General features: G+C 50.5%; 1 protein-coding gene and 1 pseudogene across 4 annotated transcripts in view; one reads left to right on the forward strand and one right to left on the reverse strand.

Annotated features, from left to right (window-relative positions):
- Positions 1-27,673, reverse strand: part of LOC311173822 (large ribosomal subunit protein eL27-like) — a 754,061-nt pseudogene that overhangs the window by 303,302 nt on the left and 423,086 nt on the right. The gene's annotated exons all lie outside the window — the stretch shown is intronic.
- On the forward strand, positions 1,604-25,706 carry CHD3 (chromodomain helicase DNA binding protein 3; the record flags this gene model as incomplete). Of its 3 annotated transcripts, none has more annotated exons than XM_084237536.1 (40): positions 1,604-1,871; positions 6,352-6,464; positions 6,940-7,110; positions 7,316-7,440; positions 9,233-9,516; positions 9,748-9,878; positions 10,039-10,189; positions 10,374-10,567; positions 10,879-11,112; positions 11,298-11,501; positions 11,814-12,025; positions 12,727-12,858; positions 13,192-13,291; positions 13,701-13,892; positions 14,031-14,231; positions 14,605-14,742; positions 15,016-15,137; positions 15,299-15,472; positions 15,618-15,759; positions 15,965-16,096; positions 16,714-16,831; positions 17,053-17,177; positions 17,379-17,610; positions 17,888-18,054; positions 18,535-18,712; positions 19,139-19,204; positions 19,674-19,759; positions 19,896-20,029; positions 20,600-20,744; positions 20,923-21,085; positions 21,195-21,316; positions 21,429-21,564; positions 21,681-21,782; positions 21,976-22,104; positions 22,469-22,577; positions 22,823-22,955; positions 23,294-23,489; positions 24,557-24,720; positions 24,967-25,093; positions 25,585-25,706. In XM_084237536.1, 40 exons carry the CDS (start codon positions 1,604-1,606, stop codon positions 25,704-25,706), a joined length of 6,174 nt encoding a protein of 2,057 aa, XP_084093662.1. The 3 variants fall into 3 exon arrangements, with proteins under 3 accessions (XP_084093662.1, XP_084093663.1, XP_084093664.1); XM_084237537.1 differs by lacking the exon at positions 1,604-1,871 and adding an exon at positions 5,684-5,783; XM_084237538.1 differs by lacking the exons at positions 1,604-1,871; positions 21,681-21,782 and adding an exon at positions 5,684-5,783.

The raw sequence follows: 27,673 nt of genomic DNA on the forward strand, positions 1-27,673 counted from the left end.
CGCTGGGGTACGGTTGGAAATTATGGATCAGAAAGTCAGACGAAAATGCCAGTGTACCCCCTACCTCTTTCTTTTCTCAGTTCCAGTTACTTTTCTCTTTCACGGTACCTCAGTTTCTTCCACTTTCTCAGTGTTGGAGATCATGGAGGAAGGGAAATATACTGAAATAGGAGAAAAGAGAAAATATTTCACAATCTTCAGAGTTGACTCTTTCCCCTTTAGTCTAAAAATCTGTTCTATTTATCCCTAAATTAATTTTTCAAGTCAGATGAATTTCATATTCAAGCAATTGGAGGAGGGGCAGGCGAGGAAAAGAAGCAAAGAGTGAAGATAAAATTTACAACAATTATAAATCACTGAAAAGGCTGGGCAAAGGGGAGAATCAAACATGGACTCCTTTGAAAAAAACTCAATCATCGTATCTATTCATATCTCTCCCCCAAAAGTCACTAGGATTTCTATCACTTTTTTAAAGAAAGAAGAAAAAAAAATCCAGTACCGCTTTTTACTTAAAAGCTATGTACACAATTAAATGCGTTTTGACTTCAATGAGATATGCAGAAACAGAGTTATATATAAACATATATTTCATCTTTTTCCTTTTCAATGCCTGAAGGGGAAAAAAAAAACCTTCACATCAAACCACTCCCTTCTGAAGTATTCAGAAAAAAAAAAAAAAGCTTTTCTTTAAGAGAAGGGAGGTGGGGAGAAAGAGACTAGTAAAGAAAAGGAAAAAAATTAAATCTAGTTGGACTAGTATCTAACTAGTTAACCTTTAACAATTTATGCTGATGTCAGACTGAGCATGAGTACTGATTAATGCCCCCCCCTCAAATATTTTTTATAAGGGGGGAGTTAGTCACAGCAGCCATTTTTGTTTTATGCAGAAATCCTTCATGCCCCCCCAACGCGCGCGCACACACACTCACACACTCAGTACACAAGGAAAATATCTCTATTAATCTGTGCACTAATCAGTTATGAAAAAAGGGAAAAATTTGTGGGTTTCTGGGTAGAGGCTTGGGATGGGGGATAACAGGGAGGAGAATGGGGGGGGTGAAAAATGAAATATTAAGCCAGCCATTTTGTTTTAAAAGGGGATTTTTCCCCCCTCTCCCTTTCTTCATGGAGGGGGTGGCGGTGCTGGAGGGGGGGTTGTTTTAAAAATAATTTCAAGGCGGCCATCTTAGTGCCTCAGCTCTGAGAAATATTTCTGAGCGCCCCCCTCAGAATTTAAATATATTTAAAGCAATGGAGAGGGGGGTAGAGAGAAGTCGAAAACTTTTATATATATATATTTTTTAATCCCCCTTTCTTGTTCTCTTGGGAGGAAGCAGAGAGGGGGGGGAAAGTCAATTTTTTCTAAGAAAATATTTGGGGGTGGTTTGGCCCCCCTCCTCAGACGGCGGCCCCGAGGGTGGGGGTTTCGGAGGGGGGTGGCCCGGGGGTTTTGGGGGCTGGGGGAGGCGGTGAGGAGGAGGAGGACGCCGCCGCCGAAGAGGAGGAGGAGGAGGAGGAGGAGGAGGAGGAGGTGGTGGTGGTAGCGGTGGGGGAGGCGGGCGGGCGGTGGGTGGGGGGGTGGTGGGGGGGCCAGAGCCACAGGATGGCTTCCCCTCTGAGGGACGAGGAGGAGGAGGAGGAGGAGATGGTGGTGTCGGAGGAGGAAGAAGAGGAGGAAGAAGAGGGCGACGAGGAGGAGGAGGAGGTGGAGGCGGCCGACGAGGACTACGAGGAGGACGACGACGACGGAGTCCTCGGGCGCGGGCCGGGCCACGACCGGGGCCGCGACCGCCACAGCCCCCCCGGCTGCCACCTCTTCCCGCCGCCGCCGCCGCCGCCGCTGCCCCCGCCGCCGCCGCCCCCGCCGCCAGGTAAGCGGCCGCCCGACGCCCCCCCCAGCCCGAGCGGGAGCCGCGGGCGCGCGAGGCCGGGCGGGCGCCAGGCACCCACCGCGCGGCCGAGCCGAGGCGAATCCGGGGCGCGGTCTCGGGCCCGTCGCCCCGCGGCGGTCCGGGCGGTCCGAGCGGTCCCGGCGGGCGGCGGCGGCCGCGGGGCCGGGCCTCCTCCCCTCCCCCGCCGCACCCCTCCCCCGCCGCGGCCGCCGCCGCCGCCGCCGCCGCCCGGGCAGGAGAGCGCTGGGCGCGAGCTGCGCGCGCGGGCCGGGCCACTCGGTCGCGGCTTTCGGGGGAGGAGGAGGAGGAGATTTTTTTTACCCTCGGCGGGGAGGGGGTAGGCAGGAAACGGCCGAGGCGAAGCCAGGGCCCCCTCCCTGGCCGAGCGAGGGACCGCGGAGACCCTGGCGGCCGGACGGCGGCGTGGGGGAGGGGCGCGTGGGGGAGGGGTGGCCGCGCGGGCGCCCCTCGGCCGCGGCCCGGGGGGGGGTTGGGCAGGGGGGAGCGGGGTGTCCGCGTGTGGAGCGGGCCCCGGCGCCGAGGCCGTCTCCCCGGGAGTTTGGGAGGCAGGAGGGGACGGTGTCCGCCGGGCCCCCCCACCCGCGGGGACTGAGGTGCCCGCCGCCGCGGGGGCGTGCGGTGACACGCCGGGGAGGGGGCGTGCGAGTGTTTGTGGGCGGCGGGTGACTGAGGGCAGGTGGCGGCCGCACTCCTCGCAGACCACTTCCTGGAATAGGGTCCCCCCGCCTCGTAATAGGGAGAGCAGTCACTTAAGATTGGGGAGCAAAGGAGAGTGTCTGGGAAACCAGATGCCCCCAACTCCACCCCCTTCATCTTCTCTGGGCTCTTTTGTGTCAAGTGCGGGCTGGGGTGGGGGGGTGTGCAGGGGGGGCATGACCCCGTCAGTCTGGGGTGGTTCAGCTGCCCAGCTGTGACTCTCACGTGGCTGCCATTCACTGTCACTCTCTAGTGGAAACCACCCACACCCTGACCACGTTGGGGGGCATGAACTGCCCACCCAGCTGTTCTGCAGCTTGAGCATCTCTCAGCACCCCGCCCCTGGCTGACAAGTCTCCCGGCACTCTCTGGACAGTTCTACCAAGTGGTGGAGGGGACAGACGGGAGCGCTGCCTCACATCAGGGGCCCAGCAGTGGCCCCACTCGGACCACCCTCCTAGTGGAGTTCTGTCTAGCCTTCCTGAGGGTGGGTGAGCATGTTTAGGATGTTCACAGCCGCCGCTTGGAGAAAGAAACAGGACATCCACACCCCCAGGCCGCTGGGTGCCATGCAGCACAAATGCACCAAACTTCAAAACGTCTAACATCATGTTTTGTACAACTGTCAGAGATGTGTGGCAAATGTTCCTGTCTAGTTGAGACTACCTTTGCGGGAGTGTGGGGGTGCTTTCTTATGGGGAGGATGTGTGTCTGATGGAAACAGGATAAAGCCCTCCCCCTCTTTGTCTGACAAAGGGAAAAGTTTTTAAAAAGTTACCCCTGAGAGCCCACTGATTTTGCACGAGGGAAAAGGAATAAAGAATTGTGGGGAGGGGCTTCCCTGGAAAATAGACCAAGTGCTTAAAAAAAAAAGGGGGGGGGGTTTCAGGTTATCTTAGGAGATTGGCAGCTGTCTCCTCTTTGCAGTCAGAGCTTGGAATGCGGTATTTGGGCGTTTATGATCCAGGATTTGGATCTGTGAGAGAGGGGAGCATGAAAGAATCTGCGGTCCGGATGGGTCTTTGTGTCAGTGCTCCCTCCCCTTGTCCCTCTTTGCTTTTCGCACAGAGAAGAAACGTCAAATTTTCTTATATGTATGTTTTAAATGAAAACCCACCTCCTCTCTCTGCCAGCGCAATTTTAGCTCCCTTTCAGCCCTCCAAGTCAAATGAGTGACCCAGATACACCCCCTCAGATGACTTTCTGAGGTAAAACTTTGGGAACGTATTTTTAGTCTGCTCATTATTTCTGTCTACCTAAGTGTGGGCAAAATAACCCTCCTCTAAGGAAATTTATTCAGCCTGCCCTCCCTCTCCTTCTCTAGCATATGAATTTGTACGTATTAGAGGTTTCTATTGTTTTTCTTTCTGACTGCTTTGATTCTCACCATTTTGTTTTACATTCTTACCCAAGACCAATTTTATCCCTTCCCCCCTCTCCAGTCTCCTTACATTGTTAAACGTTTAAAATAATAGCACTTGTGTTGATGGGGGAAGGGAGCAGGAAGCCAAAAACTCATTTCTTCGCCCTCCCCCTTCTGGCAAGTCTAGAGAAATAATATAATATATAGATGTGATTCCTTGGGGGTGGGGGTGGGGAATGATTGTGGGTGGTGCGGAAAATTCTGGTAGTTTCTTTGCAAAAGGTCTGAAAATACAAACCCACCCCCTGCATGCAATACGCATGTGCAGCAGGCCTATTATGGTGGTTCGTTGTGGGGGAGGGAGGGGAATTTGAGAAAAAATAAATATATGTGTGAGAGATTGATGGTGAGATTAGGAGACGAGAGGGGCGGGCAGGAGGCGAGGCTTTCTGCGAGACTCCTCCCGCTTGCTCCGGCTCGCCAGGCCCCGCCTCCCCTCCTCGCCCGCCCTTCTCCCTCGCCGCCTTCCCGAGATCTGAGCCCGGGATGTGGGAGAGTCTGGGCTCCGGGCCAGCATTGAGTGGCTGGTGAGACCGAGGTTGGGGCTTAGATTTGCTTTATTGCCCTCCCTTTCCCTTTCCTCACCATTCTACCTTGCTTCTCCCGCCACCCCCTGCTGGAGGTTCCCATTGATGGGGAGTGACTTAACAGGCCGAAAGGTCCCTGGCATGTGCCCCACCCCCAGCTGGTGGTGACCCAGGCCATTTCCCTGATCCTTAGCCAGTTGGCCTGCCCTTGCCACTGCCCCGGCAGCCTCCGTTTCCATTTTCATAATCACCGAAGTCCCTGGGGTTAGGGAGAGCTGGCTGCTGGAGCATAGCGTTTTATTGACTTCCCATTACAGCCCCTACTCTATTTTCACACCAGGGGCCTTCGAGGCAACACTCCCAACCCCCAGCCGAAATCCTAGAGTGTCTTCCTGAGGAGAAGACACAGGATGCTGGAGTTAGAAAGAGAGGTAACATTGCAGGAAGGAGGTGCCAGGGTTCTGAGGCAAAGGAAACTAAGACCTCTAGTGTTAATTGTGGCTAATTTTCCCTTGGCTGTTGAGGGAAGAAGGATTGTGTGTCCTAGAGCAAGGGGCTGGGCCAAGCCAGGCTTTCCCCTCCTGCATAGCGGCCTGTGCCAGAGCAAGACAGGTCTGGCTGGTTGGTCTAGTGCTTGCTGGGGGTAGGAGACTAACCAGGGCCCCAAGTCTCTGTGGCATCAGTGTCTGCCACTGCCTGGAATAACTCTCTGTCCCCCAGCCTCCACAGACTGACGGGTCATGGAGAATGGGGTGGGGGAGGTTATACCCCTGCCTCTGACAGAAACATTTGGGGAGAAAACCGGGGACCTAACCCTGCTGAAAGCAGGTACAGGCTGTCCTCAGGATTTGTGCTCACGAGAATGTATGCGTGTGCACTTAACACTGCATCTGCGGAACTTTTCTGCCTCTGTCTCCCATACTGCTTATATATGTATGTGTTGGCATGTCTGGAATTAAATTTGGAGAGGAAGGGTGAGATCAGGGGAACAGGAATAGGGACCCTCATTTCTCAAAGGGAACCAGGGATATGCAACTAGATTTGAAGGCACATCACAGGCTCCATGGGAAGAGGAGGAATGTTTAGGTAATTGTGGCGACTTTCTCCTGTTGGGTTAGAGTGTGATGAAGGAGCCAGACACTGTGATCTTGTGGCCAAGAAGTGAAAATGACTGTCTGAGGATTTCTTTCCCTCCAGGGCTCTGTTGGGGTGACAAGAGACTTGGTGATTATCTGAGGAAACATAAATAGAGACCTCCCTCTTAGAAAAAAGAACATCAGGGCCCCAGGGTGTTAGTGTGAGAACCCAGGTGTCCACCTTTGGCTCTCCCTTCTCAGCATCTGGCTTAGGGAGCTGCCAGCTTGTGTCTCCCCACTCCAAGTGCTGGGGTCAGGCCAGGCCAGCAGCTGGGCATGGCTTCCCCAGTTCCTGGGCAGGATGCCAGCTGGCTAAGTGAGGGGGAAGGCAGGAGGAGCCCTGGCGGCGACTGAAAGGACCTGCCACAGTCAGAGCTCATGGCCTAGAGCCTGGTTCCTTGTTAGTAGGAGGGGAGAGAAGGGAGTGGTTTGGCCACGCTTCCTTTCTGACCCCTGACCTCCCATTCAGAACCAGAACATCCCAGAGTACTAGAAATACTCTCTGTTTGCATCCAGCGAAGGGAGGCAAGGTTTGGAGGAGTTAATGCCGCGGTTCCTAGAGAGTGGGAACCCAGGAGGTGAAGACGGGTGAGGTTGAGGGGCCACAAAGAACGGAACCTAGAGGCTTAGGTTTTCTGGTGCTCTCTGCTCCAAAGATAAGGATGACATTCGGCTGCTGCCTTCAGCATTGGGTGTGAAGAAGAGAAAACGAGGACCCAAGAAGCAGAAGGAGAACAAGCCAGGAAAACCCCGAAAACGCAAGAAGCTTGTAAGTGTCAAGGGCTCCTGTCTCTGCAGCGAGGTTCAGGAGACCCATTCCCAGAGACCTACATTTTCTCTGGTCTTTACTCACCAGGGGGGATCTTGAAGTCAGGAAGGCCTGACTCTCTCTCCCCCTCCTTGCTGGCCTATATCTCAGGGATCTGGGGCTCTAGTCTCACTCACTACAATCTAGTGAAGAACCCAGTTGTTGACATGCCCTCCCTTAGTAGCAAAGAAGCTGTTGAAAGCACAGGCTCTGGAGGTAGACTGCATGATTTCAGAGCCAGCAGTCCTGTATCTTCTTGAGCAATTTATTTGGCACTCTGTGCCTCAGTTTCCTCATCCGCAAAAACAATAAAAATAAATTAGTTAATATCACATCGGATCATTGTCAAAGATTTTTAAAAGAGATAATATATGTTACATGCTAAGAACATTTCTGGCACATGGTAGGGCTGAAAAAGTGTTATTTTATTTCTCAGGACAGTGAAGAAGAATTTGGCTCTGAGCGAGATGAGTACCGGGAAAAGTCAGAAAGTGGAGGCAGTGAATATGGAATGGGACCGGGTCGGAAAAGGAGACGGAAGCACCGGGAAAAAAAGGAGAAGAAGACAAAGCGACGGAAAAAAGGGGAGGGAGATGGAGGACAGAAGGTGAGTAGAATAATTAGGGAATGAAGGAGAGAAATTAGTAATTAAAGACAGGCATAAGGAAGAGGGAGAGCCCCAAGGAAGTGGTGCTGAGTGGAGCATCTGTAGTGTGTTGGAGTGATTGGGTTGGAAAATTGAACAGATAGGTAGTGAGGCATGGGGGAGACTCATGACAGAGGCTGTCTCACTGAAGCCTGATCTCTCCCAGCAGGTAGAACAGAAGTCATCAGCAACTCTGCTTCTGACCTGGGGCCTGGAGGATGTGGAGCATGTATTCTCTGAGGAGGATTACCACACACTCACCAACTACAAAGCCTTTAGCCAGTTTATGAGGTACGTGCAATAGGACTGGGGAGTCCTCAAGAACAGTTATTTTTCATTTTTCCTCTAGGATCAGCTAAAAGCTAAAAAACTACTCTCCAGAGAAATTCACAGCATGTACACACAAAATTCCACATGTAATTTCAGGGAATTCCTGGACTCCTAAGGACCCAAGTTTCCCAATTAGACTTCCTTCGCTGGGGCACAGGGGTTTGGGTCATAATCCAGGCCTAGGTTAGAAAACTCTGATGACAGAATAAAGTGAGAACTAATGGCTGACCTGCTTTGAAAGTTCCATTTTCCCCGACATGACTTCTCTCTACACAAGAGTTGAAATTTTCTTTGCTCAGTTATCAGTCCCCTGTCCCTTCCTTAAGCCCATATAATAGTAGATGAACTGCTGACAGCAGGACCTGAGCTTTAGTGGCTCCCCAAGTAGAGAATAGCGGAAGTGCCCTTTGGGGAATAGTAGTAGTCCAGTGCTCTGGAGGCATCTTGCTGAAGTTCAGGTCCTGTTACCATCTTGAACAAGGTATGTCTTTAATACTCGATTTCCTCATCTGTAAAATAGGAATAATCATAGTATGTTCCCCCTTGTGGGAATTAGATGGAATAATGAATGGAAAGCCCAGCCTAGGCAGTGCCTGGTTCCCAGGGAGTGTTCCAGGCTGTCAGTAGTACTGTTTATCTCACCTACCTCCCTGCTAAAGACTGTACTTTCACTAGCACTGTGGTCACCCATGTCCTCATAAAAGCTTAATACCCCACATAGAGCAGAACCAGCATAACCCATGAGACTCCACCTGATGGGACCATTCATTAGGATCTGTGGAACTTACTAGAAAAACGCAGAGAATAAAAGCAACACATAGTATTTTGTGAGGATAAAAATAAGATATATGTGAAAGTATTTTATACACTGAAATAGCACTCAAAATGTTTTTTGGGCCTCTCTGGTGCAAGGGGTTAAGTCTCAGCACTATCAAGCTCTTGCCAACCACTGCAGCATGAGTTCAATCCCCGGCCAGGGTGCTAACCCATATGGCACAGCAGACTTCTCCTATCTCGCCCACTGCTCCCCTCAGCAGTGTACTTCAGTAGATCTGCCTGTTCTGCTCCCCACTCTGTCTCTGGTGAATCCTCTCCCCACACCTCTGGCCTGCACCCCACTTCTTGTATGTATAAATAAATGAAAATAAATCTAAAAAAAAAGTAAAACCTTTTTATTCATGTTATCCCTTTTATTGGTTTTATCCCTTTTTTTTTTTTTAAAGATTTATTTATTTGTTTGTTTGTTTGTTTATACAAGCACTGGGTACAGTCAGAAGCACAGGAGGGTGAGAGAATTCACCAGAGCCAGAGTGAGCCAGAGTGGGGAGCAGAGCAGGCAGAAAGACCAAAGTACACTGCTGAGGGGAGCAGCGGGCGGCAGGAGAGGTCTGCGCGCCATGCGGGACCCTCCTCTGGTGGCCGGGGAGCAGCCGGGGAACGAACCCGCGCTGCAGAGGCTGCGGGCAGCTTCGCAACCCAGCGCTCAACCGCTGCGCCACCGGGGAGGCCCTTTATCCCTTTTTTTATCTTCTATGCATTTAAATTTTATTTTGCTTTTTTCTGTTTTTATACTTTTTATTATTTAAACCTTTTTAAAAAATTAATTTATTTTTAAATGGATGTTATTCTTGATAGGACATATTTTCACCACCCAGGAATCCCAGCTTGTGCATAGACTTAATTGATGAGGGGAAATGGCAGTATTCCCAGGCCATCTGTGAAGGGTCTGAATCTTCTGCTTCTATATTTACAGGCCCCTAATTGCTAAGAAGAATCCTAAGATCCCAATGTCTAAGATGATGACCATCCTTGGGGCCAAATGGAGAGAGTTCAGCGCCAACAATCCCTTCAAGGGGTCAGCAGCTGCTGTGGCAGCAGCAGCAGCAGCAGCGGCTGCAGCTGTAGCTGAGCAGGTGTCAGCTGCTGTCTCATCGGCTACCCCCATACCCCCTTCCGGACCCCCTGCCCTGCCACCACCCCCTGCTGCTGATATCCAGCCCCCACCCATCCGAAGAGCCAAAACCAAAGAGGGCAAAGGTATGAAAACCTCTTCTTCCAACAACTGTCATCCCACCCTCCAAACTACATGTTCTCAAATTATAGTCTAGAACTTTTTTGTCTTCTCAGCCCTGATTGTTGCAGGGAAAATGCTTTCCAGGAAGGCGTCTCGGTGAAACCATAGCCCACAGAGAGGACTCCAGAGACCTCTGTGACTTCCATGTTAGCAGGATGTCATGACCTCTGCTTTTTTTTCCACTCCTCATTCAGGTCCAGGCCATAAGAGGCGGAGTAAGAGCCCCCGAGTGCCTGATGGGCGCAAGAAGCTTCGGGGAAAGAAGATGGCACCACTTAAAATCAAACTAGGGCTGTTGGGTGGCAAGAGAAAGAAGGGAGGTTCGGTGAGTGGCCCTTCCCTGTTCACAGCACCTTGAAGGGGGGCATGTCAAGGACTGGAGTCCAGACACAGGGGTCCATGAGGGAAACTGGAGCAGAAGCAAAGGTTTGGGGAGGGGATTGGAATCAAGTTAGCCTCCCTGACAGCCACGGGGCTATGGGCAGTATGTTTTGCAGAGTGACGAGGGCCCTGAACCAGAGGCTGAAGAGTCAGACCTGGACAGTGGCAGTGTCCACAGTGCCTCCGGCCGGCCTGATGGCCCTGTCCGCGTCAAGAAACTAAAGAGAGGCCGACCAGGAAGGAAGAAGAAGAAGGGTAAGGGGTTTTAGCTGTGTGTGATCCTGTAGTCTACTTTCCTTTTGTTCCTTCATTGTCTGTCTTATTTCCAATTTTGACTTCTTTATTCAACCTTTCTCTTTCTCCCCTCCCCCATCTCTGTCTCTCTGTCTCTCTCTGTCTTTCTTTCTGTTCCCTTTGCCTCCATTGGGGTATATGACAGTCCTGGGCTGTCCTGCAGTGGCCGGGGAGGAGGAGGTTGATGGCTACGAGACGGATCACCAGGATTACTGTGAGGTGTGCCAGCAGGGTGGGGAAATTATTCTGTGCGACACCTGCCCTCGTGCCTACCACCTCGTCTGCCTTGATCCTGAGCTTGACCGGGCTCCTGAGGGCAAATGGAGCTGCCCCCACTGTGTGAGTACCTGGTACCAGCATCGTAAGGCCCTCAGGGACCTATTTACCTGCCAGTTTCCTCCTTGGTTTCACTTGTCCTCTTCCTACCCCCAGATGCCTGGGCTTCTCAGATATTTCAGTGTTTAGAATCCTGCTTTGTTCCTCTTGCCCATCCATTTGCCCCCTCAAACCAATAGTTTTGGAAACTGAGGTGTCTTGTTCCTCAGTCCCCACAAGACTTCTCTGCACTTGTAGGATTTAGGTGTCCTGTCTTTGCTTCTGCCTTCCAGTCTCACTCTTTATTGTCTCTGTGTCTGTCCTTGGTCTCCCAGGAGAAGGAGGGGGTTCAGTGGGAGGCCAAGGAAGAAGAGGAAGAATACGAAGAGGAGGGAGAAGAAGAAGGGGAGAAGGAGGAAGAGGATGACCACATGGAATACTGCCGCGTGTGCAAGGATGGTGGGGAGCTCCTGTGCTGTGATGCTTGCATCTCCTCCTACCACATTCATTGTCTGAACCCACCCCTGCCTGACATCCCCAACGGTGAATGGCTGTGTCCCCGATGCACAGTGAGTGTACTCATCTCTCAGTGTTTACTGTCAGCCCGAACTCTTTCCTCTACCTCTGGGATCCAAATGTCCAGTTTTTCTTCTCCCTGCTCCCTCACACTTAGCCTTTGATTCTCTTAGAGAACCCTTATCCTTCTGCTCAGTCATGGGCTTTTTTTCTTTCCTTGTGTGTGTCAATTCCAAAGTGCCCTGTGCTGAAAGGCCGTGTACAGAAGATCCTACATTGGCGGTGGGGGGAGCCACCTGTGGCAGTGCCAGCCCCTCAACAGGCCGATGGAAATACAGATGCCCCACCCCCTCGACCTCTTCAAGGCAGATCAGAGAGAGAGTTCTTTGTCAAGTGGGTAGGACTGTCCTACTGGCACTGCTCCTGGGCCAAGGAGCTTCAGGTATAAGGACCTCTCTTTTCCCTCTTCTGTGAATCCATTCTTACTTACCCCCTAGTCTCTGGTCTTCCATACCTCTGGTTTTCTCTCATTTCGGTCCTCTAGTGTTCATACCTTACCTACTACCTTAGTTTCCATCTGTGCTTCCCTTGTTTTCCAAACTACTTTCTAAGACAACTTACTGTGTCTCATCCAGCCTTTCACAGCTCTTTTTTTTTTCCCCTTGCCTTTTCCTCCGCCACTGGCCTTTTCCTAGTCCTCTTTGTCCTCTGAATGTTGGGACTATCGCTTCACCCTTTTTCTATGCCCCATCAGCTGGAAATCTTCCACTTGGTAATGTATCGAAACTACCAAAGGAAGAATGACATGGATGAGCCCCCACCCCTGGACTATGGCTCTGGTGAGGATGATGGGAAGAGTGACAAGCGCAAGGTGAAAGATCCACACTATGCAGAGATGGAGGAGAAGTACTATCGTTTCGGCATCAAGCCAGAGTGGATGACTGTCCACCGTATCATCAACCACAGGTAAATCTTTGCTCCATGGGAAGGCCCCCCTGGCATGTGGCTATGGTCCCATGTTAATATTTGCTGATTAACCAGGTAATTGATCTAACCTGGTTAATGCTTTCTACAGCTCCAGCCCTTCTGTCTTTGTTTCCTTTATGGGGTGTGAGAGAAAGTGGGAGGAATGTCCAGCCCAGCGCTTGCCTTTTTTGCTTTCTTCTAACTGCTAAGAGTATAAGAAATGACACATGATTTTGGGGATGAGGTCATGAAAGTAAAATAAAAGAAAAAAGAATGATTCCTTAAAACCAATGTTTCTAGTATGTTCTTTTCAGGCTATTTATCACAACCTAACATTATGCTATACATTTATTTTTCTATTTCATTACTGTCCTCCCCAGTAGAATATAAGCTCCATGAGAATGAAATTGTTTTGTTTACTACCGAAACATGAGTGCCTGGAACATAATAGATGCTTAGTAAATACTGACTAGAGGAACAAATGACATGGAAGCCCAGGGATATTGATTCTTAGGATGCCGTCCTGAAAAAGTTAGGCTAGAACTTCAGCCAATTCTGAACTCCCTTCCAGTAGTCCTCCACTGAGGATTAGGTGACAAAATTTGTGTGTTGGCTGAAAATTGAGTTCATTAGGACTTCTTTCTCTTTATAATCCCCATTATTTATTATTTATAATCTCCTCTTCTCCTCTTGGATAAAAGTATGGATAAAAAGGGGAATTACCACTATCTGGTGAAATGGAGGGACTTGCCATATGACCAGTCCACCTGGGAGGAAGATGAAATGAACATCCCTGAATATGAAGACCATAAGCAAAGCTACTGGAGACACCGGTGAGGGAGCCAGGGTGTGGGTTAGAGGGACGGACCCCGTCTAGAATTTAGGGCAGTGGAAGCCTGGCATGGATTACTTGGGTTGGGGTTGATGAAGAGGCAGTGTGATAACCAGAAAGAAGATCTAGCCTGGGTAGTGGGGAAGAGGATATTCAGGGAGGGAGATTGGCTTTCTAGGTGAAATCTAAGGGGTGAAGGTAAAGCGCCTGGAAAAAAGGAAATGTGAGATAATTAATCTAGGTTTTGGAAAGTGGGAGGTAGGTCTGGAGTGCATTCAGAAAAGAGGAAGAGGTGTTCCAAGGATCAGACCTTACTCAGATTTACTCTTCCCAGAGAATTAATTATGGGAGAGGATCCCGCTCAGCCCCGCAAGTATAAGAAGAAGAAGAAGGAGCTTCAGGGTGATGGGCCTCCCAGTTCTCCTACTAACGATGTAAGTTCTCTCACTTGGCCTTTCTCCTGTGTCTGGAGCATGGTGATTGAGATTTCCTGGGGGAATATTAATAGAACTTACCAGAGTTTCAACAGCCTTTTTGAATAGTAGCTCTTCTTTCAGTATTCAGCTGCACCCCAAGAGTGGCAAGAAATGTTAGCATAGGAGCAAGAGACGCACAAGAGGCAGTGGCACACTGGGCTCCCCTGCCAGTTTTCCTTCCCCATGGTGCTCCAGCATATTGTTTTAAGGAATGAGGGGGAGGACTACAGACTAGAACTTTCATAAGTTTGGACCAAATTTAAGTTTGTAATTAAACTTTGTATCAATACCAGGGAGGGGGAAGGAGACCAAGACCAGTGGAGCAGCTGACTTTCCCCTTGAGCTCTCTGACTTCTTGACTCCACAGCCTACAGTGAAATACGAGACTCAGCCAAGGTTTATCACAGCCACTGGAGGCACCTTGCACATGTATCAGCTGGAAGGGCTGAACTGGCTACGCTTCTCGTGGGCCCAGGGCACGGACACCATTCTGGCTGATGAGATGGGACTGGGCAAGACCATACAAACCATTGTCTTCCTCTACTCACTCTATAAAGAGGTGCTGGATTCTGGAGGGGACAGCCTGGATGGGAGTGGATGATGAGGGCAGGGGGTTGGGGGAGGGTTGTGGTAGGCAAAGGGTGGGTATTTACATTCGTGAGCCTAGACTAATAGTCCCCCTACCCTTGACTTCCAGGGCCACACAAAGGGTCCTTTCCTGGTCAGTGCCCCACTCTCTACTATCATTAACTGGGAGCGGGAGTTTCAGATGTGGGCACCCAAGTTCTATGTGGTTACGTACACGGGTGACAAGGACAGCCGGGCCATCATTCGTGAGAATGAATTTTCCTTCGAGGACAATGCCATCAAAGGTGGCAAGAAAGCTTTTAAGATGAAGGTAAGTGCCTCTCCGTCACATCCTCTAAAACCTTCAAATCTGTCATTTCTTTGTCTCAAGGAGGGTTTCAGTTCCTTTTTTTCCCCACTCAGCTTTATGTCTCTCCTTCCCTTCATCTGTCCCCTCACCTCTACTCTCCAGTCCTGGAGATGTGGCAAGTACTGCCAAGGGCATGCATGGATCAGTCCATACTGGACATGTGATGGAAGTTGGGGGACATTGAGTAATCCCTTCATGGAATCAAAGTTGGACAGGATAACTGGCTCCCTTTAGAGATATGGTCAGGACAGGCTATGTGGATAAAGAATGGGGGCTGGAGGTCTAGGTGCTTGCTGTTGGGTATCAGTCAAATGGGCAGTGGTTGTGTTGGCAGAGGGAGGCACAGGTGAAATTCCATGTTCTCCTGACATCGTATGAGCTGATCACCATCGATCAGGCAGCACTTGGCTCCATCCGCTGGGCCTGCCTTGTGGTGGATGAGGCCCATCGGCTCAAGAACAACCAATCCAAGGTGAGTGAAATACCCAGACCTCAGAAACTTGAGGGTGTGGATTCCTACTTGCCCTGGTCCAAAAACGTAGTTCTGGAGACTTTCTGCAGTTTGGGAGGCAGTGTTCCTGGGAACCTCTAGGACAAGTCCAGGTTGGAACGGGGAGGGCTAGGGATTTGAGGCCTGTGATCCTGAAGGGAATGGGAGATCAAGGCAGGACAAGTTAATACTGGGATCTAATCACTTGCCACTGATGGGGCCCTCTCTCCTACCTTTCCTTGTCCCATTTTCTAGTTTTTTAGGGTCCTCAATGGCTACAAGATAGATCACAAGTTGCTGCTGACAGGGACTCCACTGCAGAATAATCTGGAGGAGCTCTTCCATCTACTGAACTTCCTTACCCCAGAGAGGTTTAAGTAAGTGGTTTACTGAGTATAGTCTGCCAAGATGAGAGGTGGGGATGAGAGTATCTAAGAAAATACATGAACGCAGGATTAATCTGGAGTGAAAAATAGAGTCTGAGGTCAAGAGCAAAGAACCTGACAGCCCGCTCATTTTCTTACCTCCTGGCCACTAGCAACCTGGAAGGCTTCCTGGAGGAGTTTGCTGACATATCCAAAGAGGACCAGATTAAGAAACTGCATGATTTGCTGGGGCCACATATGCTGCGGAGGCTTAAGGCTGATGTCTTTAAAAACATGCCAGCCAAGACAGAGCTCATAGTTCGAGTGGAGCTGAGCCCCATGCAGAAGTAAGAAGCAAGGAGGACTACCTGGTCTAGGGGTTGGGGATTTGGGGGCAACTTTCCAAGAGTTGGCCATCAAGGGCAACATTATAATTCTTTATTATATAATTCTGTCACTATATCTCTTCTATGCCCCTGCCCTGGCCTTTAGAAAATACTACAAGTACATCCTTACTCGAAATTTTGAGGCCTTGAATTCACGAGGTGGTGGGAACCAAGTGTCGCTGCTTAACATCATGATGGATCTTAAGAAGTGCTGCAACCATCCATACCTCTTTCCTGTGGCTGCTATGGTAGGTACAAAGAACTGGGAGCTAATTAGATGCTTGACTCTCTGAAAACGGGTGCAATCAGGCAGGGAGACCAGGGACTGGATTTCTGAGAGAAGTAGTAATTTTAGAGGTGTGGGGGCTAGATTTGGGCTTCCAGCTTTGTAGGCACAGTAAGTATCTGAGGGCATGTGTCCTGATCCTCTCTTCCCTCTTTCTCCCTTTTCAGGAGTCCCCAAAACTCCCCAGTGGGGCTTATGAGGGTGGGGCACTTATTAAGGCATCTGGGAAACTTATGCTGCTGCAGAAGATGTTGCGGAAACTGAAGGAGCAAGGACACAGAGTGCTCATCTTCTCACAGGTGATCCAGCCCCTAGCTCATGTGCACTTGTGGTCTGATCCCTTGCCTTCTACTCCTGAGGCTGCCCTGGTATAAGAGACTAAAAGATTACATCCTTATGAATTTCTGGTATAGCTGGTTCATCCTGGCCTCTGATACCTGTTCTTAATTATGGATATTAGAAGTTATAGTCGTTTAAGTCAGATGGGGAGAAGGGTGAGCCATCTGCCTCCTCAAGGCAGTCTCTGGAACTGCTACTGTTTCTTAACCTTATTGGGAACAGGGAAGAGCACAGACCTTTTGGAAATTTGATAAAATCTGTGGGTCCACTCTCTAGAAAACTGCACGTGTAATTATACAATTCTGTACAGATTTTCAGGGGTTCATTGATTTCCCTGAAATCAGGGTGTCAGAGAAGAACCTCTACCTTACCCTCATAGGGAAAATGATTTTAAATCAATAGAGTATAACAAGAATGTGGACTGAGGAGGAGCTAGCGGAGGAGGGACCAGCAGTGGGGAGCATGAGACAGGGAGGAGGGAATAGAAGATTAAAAAGGTAGAGAGAGATAGGAGGGAAAAGATAGGCCCCATCCCATTGCTCATCACTCTAGACTCCTTCCTTTTCTCTTGCTCTAGATGACCAAAATGTTAGACTTGCTAGAGGATTTCTTAGACTATGAAGGCTACAAGTATGAACGCATTGATGGTGGCATTACCGGTGCTCTGAGGCAGGAAGCCATCGATAGGTTCAATGGTGAGAGAGGAAGAAGACCTCAGTCCCTGTTGTGTGGGGGGAAGCCTGTAAAAATCTGTACCTGGATCCCTGGATGAGATGGGGGCTAGCCTGGGTGGATATTAGCTATGTGGGCTTTTGAGTTGGGGGCATGGTGGTTTGCAGTCAGGGAACATCGAGGAGCAGGTGGACAGAACTGTTGGGTACAAGAAAAGACTGATGTGCTAATTCTTACCTTCTAGCTCCTGGGGCCCAACAATTCTGCTTTCTCCTGTCCACCCGAGCGGGAGGCCTGGGCATCAATCTAGCTACTGCTGACACCGTCATCATCTTTGATTCTGACTGGAACCCTCATAATGACATCCAGGTGGGTATTCCCCTTCTGGAGTACCTGCACTGTTAATCAAAGAGACATGAGTTTATGGAGACAAGGGTGTCATGCTCTAGACTTAAAATAGGCCTCTTTGTGGGTAGAAAACCCTTCCTTGCCAGCCTCCTTTCCCAAGCGTGGAGGTGGCATCTACCCTGCCACTACCCTGGCCCATCCCCACTTTCCCCCATCCTGCAGGCCTTCAGCCGTGCTCATAGAATCGGCCAGGCCAACAAAGTGATGATATACCGCTTTGTGACTCGAGCGTCAGTGGAAGAGCGAATTACACAAGTGGCCAAGAGAAAGATGATGTTGACACATCTGGTGGTACGGCCCGGTCTGGGCTCCAAGGCAGGCTCCATGTCCAAGCAGGAGCTGGATGACATTCTCAAATTTGGCACTGAGGAGTTGTTTAAGGATGAAAACGAGGGTAAGAACCTTTTCTCTAGCTCCCTGAAAGCAGGCACCTATCTCCCAGGAACACTTCTCTTTGGAAACCCCCTAAAGAAAAACTTTTCTGTTCTTGGAGGAAGGTGGGTCTCTTTATTTCTGGGTTGAAAGCAGCAACAGATCTCTACATGGACTACCAGGGAAAGGGCCTTTTCTTTTAGAGTTCCTGTTAAAAAGAAGGTTTTCCTCTGCCCTTTAAAGTTCTGCCCAAGGTTCTGGTTAGAACTCAGAGTCCCCTTGCTCCCTGTTTCCACTAGGGGAGAACAAGGAGGAGGACAGCAGTGTGATTCACTATGACAATGAGGCCATTGCTCGGCTGTTAGACCGGAACCAGGATGCAACTGAGGACACTGATGTACAGAACATGAATGAGTATCTCAGCTCCTTCAAGGTGGCACAGTATGTGGTGCGGGAAGAAGACAAGGTGAGATGCTGGGGCCCAGACGGTGTCTATCTGGGTAGTTACTGGTTGTCAAAGTAGGTAGACCCCTCTTTACTCTTGTTTCTTAATTCATCTCTCATCACAGTGCCCAGAAAGAGCAGTAGTAGACCTCAAACAACTTCTTTGTCTAATGGGTGACACCAGCCTTTGGAGAAAGACGTAGGCACAGAAAATGGCAATAAACACAGAAGGGTACCTTCCAAGTCAGAGCAGGAAGGGCACAGAGGGCAGTAGAGGAAAGGTTTAGAAAAGCAGGAACTAACAAGGAGAAGATGTATATTACAGGTAAGAGATAAAGAATTCACACAGTGTCCAGAACATTTACAGAGTTGAGGCATTCTAGGGCAGTGAGACTGGATGGTGCTGGGGCAAGAGTGTTAGGATTTTGTGTAATGGAAGGACTGGGGAAGAGGGAGGCCATCAGTGCTCACTCCTCCCAGCATTCATTCTTCTGCTCTTCAGATTGAGGAAATCGAACGTGAGATTATCAAACAAGAGGAGAATGTGGACCCTGACTACTGGGAGAAGCTGCTGAGGCATCACTATGAACAACAGCAGGAAGACTTAGCTAGGAACCTTGGCAAGGGCAAGCGGGTTCGAAAGCAAGTTAACTACAATGATGCTGCCCAGGAGGACCAAGGTGAGAACTGCCCTCATGCAGGAACCAAGAAGGCGAGAGTGCAGAAGAGGGGCTTAGGGATGTGTGGGGGTCAGACCCTTTCCTGCTAAAGTGAAAGATTAGGAAGGGTGGAGACCAGGTAGGTTTGCAGGTGACCTAAGATATCTGGTGGTTGCAGGGGCCATATGGGAACACCCAAGGGTCCTTGCTTAGAATGGATTAAGGAGTCATTGAGAGACACGGTGGGTAGTGGGTGGAGAGAGGACATAATTCATGATAAATGACCTAAAAATCAGACTATAGGCAGTCAGCCATCATTCTTGGGTCGGGGCAGGGCAGGTGGGGTGAAGGCCAGAGTGAAGGTACAGACATCTCTGAGGGGAACAGGAGGGGTAGGAGGGCTTATCCAGGGAGCTATCACTGACTGATGAGCCCTTTCCCTCACAGATAACCAGTCAGAGTACTCAGTGGGTTCAGAAGAGGAAGATGAAGACTTTGATGAGCGTCCCGAAGGTGGCATCTGTTTTCCTGGTTTTCTACCAACAGCTTTTCCCATTTACTTCCCAGTGTCCTTTAAGTTCACTGTTTTTATATAAATCATTGCTTTTCTGCAGAATGACTAAAGATGGCTTATAAGCAGTTAGGGAGAAATATCTATAATCCTTCCACCATTCAAATTTGGAGTATATAACCATGCAGGCTTAGCTTCCTAGATCAAGAAAGCTTATGTCATTTTCTGTTCCTACCAGTAATCTTGCTATTATCAATTATCTGCTACTAGTTTTTTAATATGACTTGGTTCTTTTAGACCTACTGGGTTAGTAGTTCTGAAAGTACTTGGAAAAAATTAAGAAGAGCCTCAGATGTGACACAAGCCTTCCCTGTGTCCTGTGTCATGTTGGAATGAGGTGCTGGGAAGGATAGAGGGGTGGAGGAAGTGGTAGACCTACTAACTGGGGTCATACCCCCGCCCCCCACCCAGGGCGTCGACAGTCAAAGAGGCAGCTCCGGAATGAAAAGGACAAGCCCCTGCCTCCACTGCTGGCTCGAGTTGGGGGCAACATTGAGGTGAGAGCCAGACACTGGCCATGGTGTTCACTATGGAGAAAGTGGTGTTCAGGGGGTTGGAAACAGGCTGAGTCATTGAGAGTAGAAAGAACAAGAAGTGTCCCTTGTGGATTGTCATTGCCCACTCTGTCCACAGGTATTGGGATTCAACACCCGCCAGCGGAAAGCTTTCCTCAATGCAGTGATGCGCTGGGGGATGCCGCCCCAGGACGCCTTCACCACTCAGTGGCTGGTGCGGGACCTGAGGGGCAAGACTGAAAAGGAGTTCAAGTGAGTGTGGGTGATACGTGGCTGAATTGGATATGCGAGTAAGAGCTTTGGGTGTTACTTTCTTCCTCTTGGCTACCATATGATGTGACCTTACTCAACTGATCATCATGCTCCCAGCCATGTTTCCTGGCTCGGTTTCCTGGGGGGTGGACTCAGCCTGCTCCACCTCCCCTCAGACGAGCCGAGAGTAGAGAGGCTAGGCTCTCTCCCCTTTAGGAGAGGCGGTTAAGAAAGGAGCCTCCCCTGGCCTGTCTTTGCCTCACATTTATTTGACTGTGATAACCTGGCAGGGGAGCTGGTGGAAAGGATGAAGAGCTGACTGATGGAGCCTAGGAACAAAGTCCCCAGGCTAAGGAGACCTTGGAAGTACATGGGGAAGGGGGGAGAGGGGAGTTAAGATTCGGAGAACTAGCAGTGGTGATATGGAGAGGCCCAGGGAAAGAACCCTGGAGGCACTCGGGTAGTTTAGGGTTTGGGGGTTCAGTAACCCCATGCCCTCCCCGCCACTTCCCTCTGTCCCTTCTAAGGCTCTCCTAACCCACCTGTCCCCCATCTCCTAATGCTCCTTAGGGCCTATGTATCTTTGTTCATGCGCCATCTCTGTGAGCCTGGGGCAGATGGCTCTGAAACCTTTGCTGATGGGGTCCCTCGGGAGGGACTGAGTCGCCAACAAGTGTTGACCCGGATTGGAGTCATGTCCCTCGTCAAGAAGAAGGTATTAGTCTTCCTTTCATCCAGAGAGTCAGGCTGGGCATTATTTAAGCCCTGTGCTTCCTTTACTTTGCGTCCCTGAGTTCCTGACTCAGGCTGGTGTAAGATGAGACAGAGGGGACTGGAGCTTCCTGTGTGCCCAGTTCAGGAGCTGATCCCTATAACCTCCCTGCTCACTTCAGGTACAGGAGTTTGAGCACATCAATGGGCGCTGGTCGATGCCTGAGCTGATGCCTGACCCCAGTGCTGACTCCAAACGTTCCTCCAGAGCCTCCTCTCCTACCAAAACATCTCCCACCACCCCTGAGGCTTCTGCTACAAACAGTCCTTGCACCTCTAAACCTGGTAATCGGGTTGGGATGACAGGAGAGAAAGGGGTGCTGTCTGGCAGATGTAAAAGGAATGGTGTCAGAGTGGGGGGATTTCTGCCTTCTCACTTTTTCTTCCCCTGCAGCTACTCCAGCTCCAAGTGAGAAAGGGGATGGTATAAGGACACCTTTTGAGAAGGATGAAGCAGAAAACCAGGAGGAGAAGCCAGAAAAGAATAGCAAAATTGGGGAGAAGATGGAGACAGAGGTGTGTGGCTACCCGGCTCCCACTGAGGGGAGGGAGTAAAGGGGTCGTCTTGGAGGCTGAGTGCTGGGAACCCTCTGCTTCATCCTAACCCGCTGTCATTGTCCTTCCCCAGACTGATGCCCCCAGCCCAGCCCCATCGCTAGGGGAGCGGCTGGAGCCGAGGAAGACTCCTTTAGAGGATGAGGTGCCAGGGGTTCCTGGAGAGATGGAACCCGAACCTGGGTACCGGGGGGACAGAGAGAAGTCAGGTGGGTACATGATCTTAGGGGGGGTGGTGATGGACTTAGACTTTGGGGGTTCCCTCTTCTGAGGTCAGAGGATGAGGGTGACATCTCCCCTTCCTATCCCCTACCCCCTCCCACAGCCACAGATTCGACGCCAGGAGAGAGGGGGGAGGAGAAGCCGTTGGATGGACAGGAACACAGGGAGAGGCCGGAGGGGGAAACAGGGGATTTGGGCAAGAGAGGTAATGGGTGGAAGGACTGGACACCCGAGTCCCCGAGGGAATCAGGGGAGGTGGCATCTGGGGGACCAAATGCCTGGGTCATGGGTGGGTAGCTGCTCCAAGGGCCAGTGCAGTACAGGGAGTAGTCTTGGGACCCGGCACTGGGACTGAACACTGTTCTGAGGTGTGAGCTCTGCCCTGTCTGTCCTAGCAGAAGATGTAAAGGGGGACCGGGAGCTTCGACCTGGGCCTCCTCGAGATGAGCCACGGCCCAATGGGCGACGGGAGGAGAAAGCAGAGAAGCCGCGGTTCATGTTCAATATCGCAGACGGTGGTTTCACAGGTGTGCGTTGGGGAGGTGTCACTGCCACCTGCTCCCCACTGGGATTTGTTCATCTCATGGAGTTTCTCATTTTGCCTGAGACTTCCTGCTGCCTTTAATTCCAAGTAGCTCCTGGTGATATGGTGCATGCTATCTCTGAAGTGTTCTCCTGGTTCCAAAGCTGTCTTTAATTTCACCTTCATTCCTAAGCCTAACTGGAACATTATTTATAATTAATTTTATTCCTAACCTAACGTTTATTTGTTTTTCTTAACAAGCCCTTAGTGCTCTACCACTATTAAGTTACCTCATCTGTACCTATCAGTTGAGCTGGGTGTGGTTCACAAACTCCTGATACCTGATCTGTCTTCCATCCTCTTTTCAGAGCTTCACACACTGTGGCAGAATGAGGAACGGGCAGCTATTTCCTCGGGGAAACTCAATGAGATCTGGCACCGAAGACATGACTATTGGCTTCTGGCTGGGATTGTTCTGTATCCTTTGATACAAATGCCAGGGGCGGGGGGAAGTTTCTCTGAACCTAGAGAGAGGGGAACTACAGAGACATATGCACACCCAGGGATGAGGAATTGTGCCTGCTTTTGGAGAGATTGGGCCAAAAGGAATTATTCAAAAATTTTTAAATTAATGATTTTTTTTTTTAAGGGAAGAAGTGTTGATAGTTCAGCTCATCCCTTTTATCCCTGTTAAATTCCTTGATGGTCCCCTTCATTGGCAGCCATGGTTACGCACGGTGGCAGGACATCCAGAATGATGCTCAGTTTGCCATTATCAATGAGCCATTTAAAACTGAAGCCAATAAAGGGAACTTTCTGGAGATGAAAAATAAGTTCCTGGCCCGGAGATTCAAGGTGAGGGTAAGGGCGGAAAAGGACAGGGTTGAAGAGGGCTTTGGGTCAGAAGTGGGAGCAGATCTGCTTGGAATCTAGGGAATCATAACAACTTGAGTCGGGGGTGTGATCAACTGACACTTTGGTTGACGCCAAAGACAAGAATGTGAATTTGTGTTTGGAATTGTCGTCTGGTTGGGGGTTAATGCGGGGGTCACAGCATTATTGGTGTGGAGCTGAGGGTGCTGTGGACCTGCAATGTACGCAGTGTGGGGTTCCAGAGCTGCTTCTGGTCTCCCCATCCACTTGCTTGTGTCCACCCTGGCTAGTCCCTGCATTCACATCTACCATGTCCTCAGCTCCTGGAGCAGGCGCTGGTGATCGAGGAGCAGCTGCGGCGGGCGGCCTACCTGAACCTATCGCAGGAGCCGGCGCACCCCGCCATGGCCCTCCACGCCCGCTTCGCCGAGGCCGAGTGCCTGGCCGAGAGCCACCAGCACCTCTCCAAGGAGTCGCTGGCGGGGAACAAGCCGGCCAACGCCGTCCTGCACAAGGGTAAGGGCCGCGGCGGCCCCGCGCGGGGGAGGGCCCACAACGCTGCGTAAGTCTTCACCCCGCACCCCTCAAAATCTTCCCACCCCTTTGACCCCTTTACCCTCTGAACCACCCCCTTTGACCTGTAACCCCACTCCCAATCCACCTGGCACCCCCTTGGTTCTTTAGCCTCTAGAATTTTTGTAGCCAGCCCTCGTCTATGTCTAATTGCATCAATACCTAATATAGGGACCATCCCCCCAACTCCATGAGACTATGCCATGTCTCCACAGGGTAGCCCTTCACTGACCCCCACACCTGCCATACTGCTTAAGTTTCCACTCCAGGGTCTTGGGCTACGTGTAGTCCACAAAGATCCTTACCCCTGACCCCACAAATCACTTTCCCTCATATATCACTCACCTCTTGAGGCAGACACGACCACCATCCTACCCTTTGACCCTACCCCATGAAACTTCCCTTGACCTTCAACCCTTCCTCCCAAATCCTTTTACCTTGATAATAATTGATTCAATTCCAAACCATCTAATCCTCCCTGGTGTGGTAACTGACTCCTGACCCCTTTGATTTCTGTTCTGATACCTTGAATCTGTAATGCTGACCCTTTTAAGTTCCCTCCCCCTTTAGATACTAAAATCTTGATTCCTTTAATCTTTGACACCACTTAACCACCTCCCACACCTCCTAACTATTTCCTCCCCATCATCCCCAACCCCCAAACCTCACTCTTCCAGTATGGGATGTTCTGACAACTCCCCGCCCCCATGTCTTCCAATGTCCTCCCCGTCTCCCTTTTCTCCATATTCCCTTTTCCTTTCTTCCTTCTGTCCATCTGTCTCTGTGCTAATCTGGTCTCTCTGCCTCTGTACCTGACACTTTTTTCCCCCTGAGTCGCTTTCTTTTCTGCTGTCTACTTCTGTCATTTTCTTGGTCTTTGGTTCTTTGACATCTGTGTCCTTTCTTTTTCTGACTGTATCTGTCCATCTGACTCCTCGTCTCTTCCTGGCTCCATCTCTCCCTTTCCCTGTCTTTCTCTTGCCCTTCTTTCTCCGTGGCCCGGGCCCCAGTTCTGAACCAGCTGGAGGAGTTGCTGAGCGACATGAAGGCGGACGTGACCCGCCTGCCAGCCACGCTGTCCCGAATACCCCCCATCGCAGCCCGCCTTCAGATGTCCGAGCGCAGCATCCTCAGCCGGCTGGCCAGCAAGGGCACGGAGCCTCACCCCACACCGGTAACCCTCTTTCCCCCTAACTCCAGTTTTCCCTGTTGGAACTTCTCCTGTACACATATAAACACTTCTATCAAAATCCTGTACAGTGTGGAAAACAACTTGCTCGAATACTCTCATCACCCTGAGTCTCCCTGCTTGTATGTTATGCTACTTGGTAGTACTGGACGTTAGCCCATAATGTCTCCCTTATAGCTCCTTTCCTCTCAAAGACTAGAGCGTCTAACTTTGACTTGCTTTCTATTCCAGGCCTTTCCCCCGGGTCCCTACGCCACACCTCCGGGGTACGGGGCAGCCTTCAGCGCCGCCCCCGTAGGGGCCCTGGCCGCCGCAGGCGCCAATTACAGCCAGATGCCGGCAGGGTCCTTCATCACAGGTCAGCTGGTCACTTCCTGCTCGCTGCCTCTCCCGTTCCTTTTCCAAGCTTTCTCCCTACTTAGCTACCCTTTCACTGTTCCAGCCCATCTTATTTCCTTGGAAGTAGCCAGCATTTTACGGAGTGGAGTTGTTCTGGGTTTTGTTCTTCCCATCCCTTTCTTAGCGCCTCTTCTATTCCCATTGTCGAAAACCTCATCCAGGGTTTTAGTGGTTCTGTGACTCGGTAGCTTCTGTCTGATCTTCCTCCATCTGGGTTACTTCAGGGAAAGAGGATGAAATCAGAAAGGGGTGGGGATACACTGAGAGTTGGAACATGTGTTCTATCATGTTGCACAGGGGGGAATCCTGTGACAGAGGGGTTCGTCTTGGTCTTCCTTCCCCTACCCTGGCATTAGGTGATCTGGAAGTTAAGAGCATTCTGTTGTCAGGAAGCAGTGTTTGGGAGTGAAGTAGGGATTGATGATCCATCCTTACGCCCTTCCCAAACAGCCGCCACCAACGGCCCTCCAGTGCTGGTGAAGAAGGAGAAGGAAATGGTGGGGGCATTGGTGTCAGACGGGCTGGATCGGAAGGAGTCTCGAGCCGGGGAGGTGATCTGTATAGACGACTGACTGGATCCCAGGCCTGCCCTTCGCCCAGGCCCCGCCCCCGAGGCCGACCCCCAGCTCAGGCTCCGGTGCCTGCTGCCAATCCTCCACCTTCCCCAAACCTTGGGCCACCACTGGGCTAGAAGCCCCTTTACCCCTCTCTACAACTCCTCTCTTCAAGAAGGGCCCTTTGTCTTTCTCCATTCCCACGTACCTTTCCCACCACGCTTTGAAGACTGTGCTGGTGAGAAGAGGTCAGGGTGGGAGGTGGTTAGCAGGGTCTTCCAAGTACCTTTATCCCCCACTGCCAAACACACACCGCTTCCCAATATATGGTTGTGGGGAGGCAAGAGGTGGAACCTCCCCAGTCTTTATACCTGCAATACAAACCCCACCTCCTACAGAAGTGGGGAATTAGCTGGCCTGGCCTTTAGAAACTTTGGTGGGGAAAAGAGCTTTGAAGAGAGGAGGGCAACTTTAGAGAGGGATGACAATGAGCCTTGGGAGGGAGGAAAGGAAGAGGAGGGGTGGCTGCATGTTTCCTTCCCCTACTTCTCCCCAGATGGAGGGTGGAGCAGTTACAAGGGAGGGAGTCAATTGCTGTTCAGCCTGAGAATAAAGGCACTGTTCACTGGCTCATTTACCTCCTGCGTACCGGCATCTTGTGTTGGAAATCTCCCCCCCACCACCACCACCCCAGCCCCCCAGGGACCAAGGACCACCTCTACAAAGAGTAATGGTTGGGTGATACTCCCTCAAGCCAAAGAGGAGCCCCCTCCAATCTATCCTAGGGATGCAGGTAACCTAAAAAGGGTGGGAAAGAACACAACAGGCCAGACATGGGGGGAGGATCTAGTTCAGGGGCTCAGGTTCTTGAAGGACTTGTACCCTCCCTCCTGAAGGCCTGAATATAGACTAAAATTGAGTGGGCCAGACAGGGAGTCTAGTCATAGGTCTACTTTGCCTTTGGGACCAGAGCAGAACAGTGGAGGGCAGGCTGGGGAGACTTGGTCACATCCTCCTCCCCAGGAGGGGCCGGGGAGAGTGGCAGTTTGCATGGCGAACCCCCCACTTCCTCTTCGCTGCCCCTTCACTTTCTTGCTGCCCCCTTCCCAGTCTTTTCACACCCACTCCTGGCCTGTCCCAATCCCCTCTTCTGTATCAGGTTTATTGGTTGTACATATAAATTATACTTTCCTTTCTGTGTGCTCTGTTGTTTTTGAGTGGGGGAGTTCTTTGGTTGGGGGGAGAGATAAGAAAGGGTGTTGCTTTCTGCCATTTCATATTATCCATCTTTCTCTCTTCCCTGTTATTTTGTCCCTCACCCAACTTAGAGGAAAATGAAACAATTAGCTATGCTCACAAAAATTTTACATTTCTCCCCATTTTTAAATCTTCCGACTTTTCCTTTTTCTCATTTTATTTCCAACCAATGCTGATGTGATGAACTCAGTAGAGATGGAGGGTGAGCAGTAGGATACCTAGCTGGGCCTCAGGCTGAGATCAGAGAGAGAGCAGGGCTTACTGGACAGAGCTTAATGGGAAGAGTGTGCTAGGATTCACAAGTACCTTCCCTTCATCCTTTTGAACTTTCCACTTTGAAGTTGCTTAGTTCCCCTAAGAGTCAGTAGAGGTCACTACAGCTCCAAAGGTTCATTTCCAAGTATACAGAGACACCCTTTTATTAAGGAATTGGGCGGAGGGAGGGGTGACAACACCTGCATAGCCTGTCAGAGATCTGAATTGCCAGACACTTCCTTGACATGTATTGTTCACTACCAGAGCTTCTCAAAGGTTGAGAGAAATAAAACAGCTTTTGAGGCTATCATATTAAAAAAATAAAAGATAAATACAACAAACATTTATTGAATAAATACTATACATTAACACTGCCATTGGCCCTGGAAGATAAAACAGACATGTCAGACACCGCTCTTATGAGCGTACATTCTTTTGAGGGACACCAATGAAACACATACCCGAAAAAAACA

The sequence above is a fragment of the Talpa europaea genome (assembly GCF_964194135.1).
Source record: "Talpa europaea genome assembly, chromosome: 7".
Lineage (NCBI taxonomy): Eukaryota > Metazoa > Chordata > Mammalia > Eulipotyphla > Talpidae > Talpa > Talpa europaea.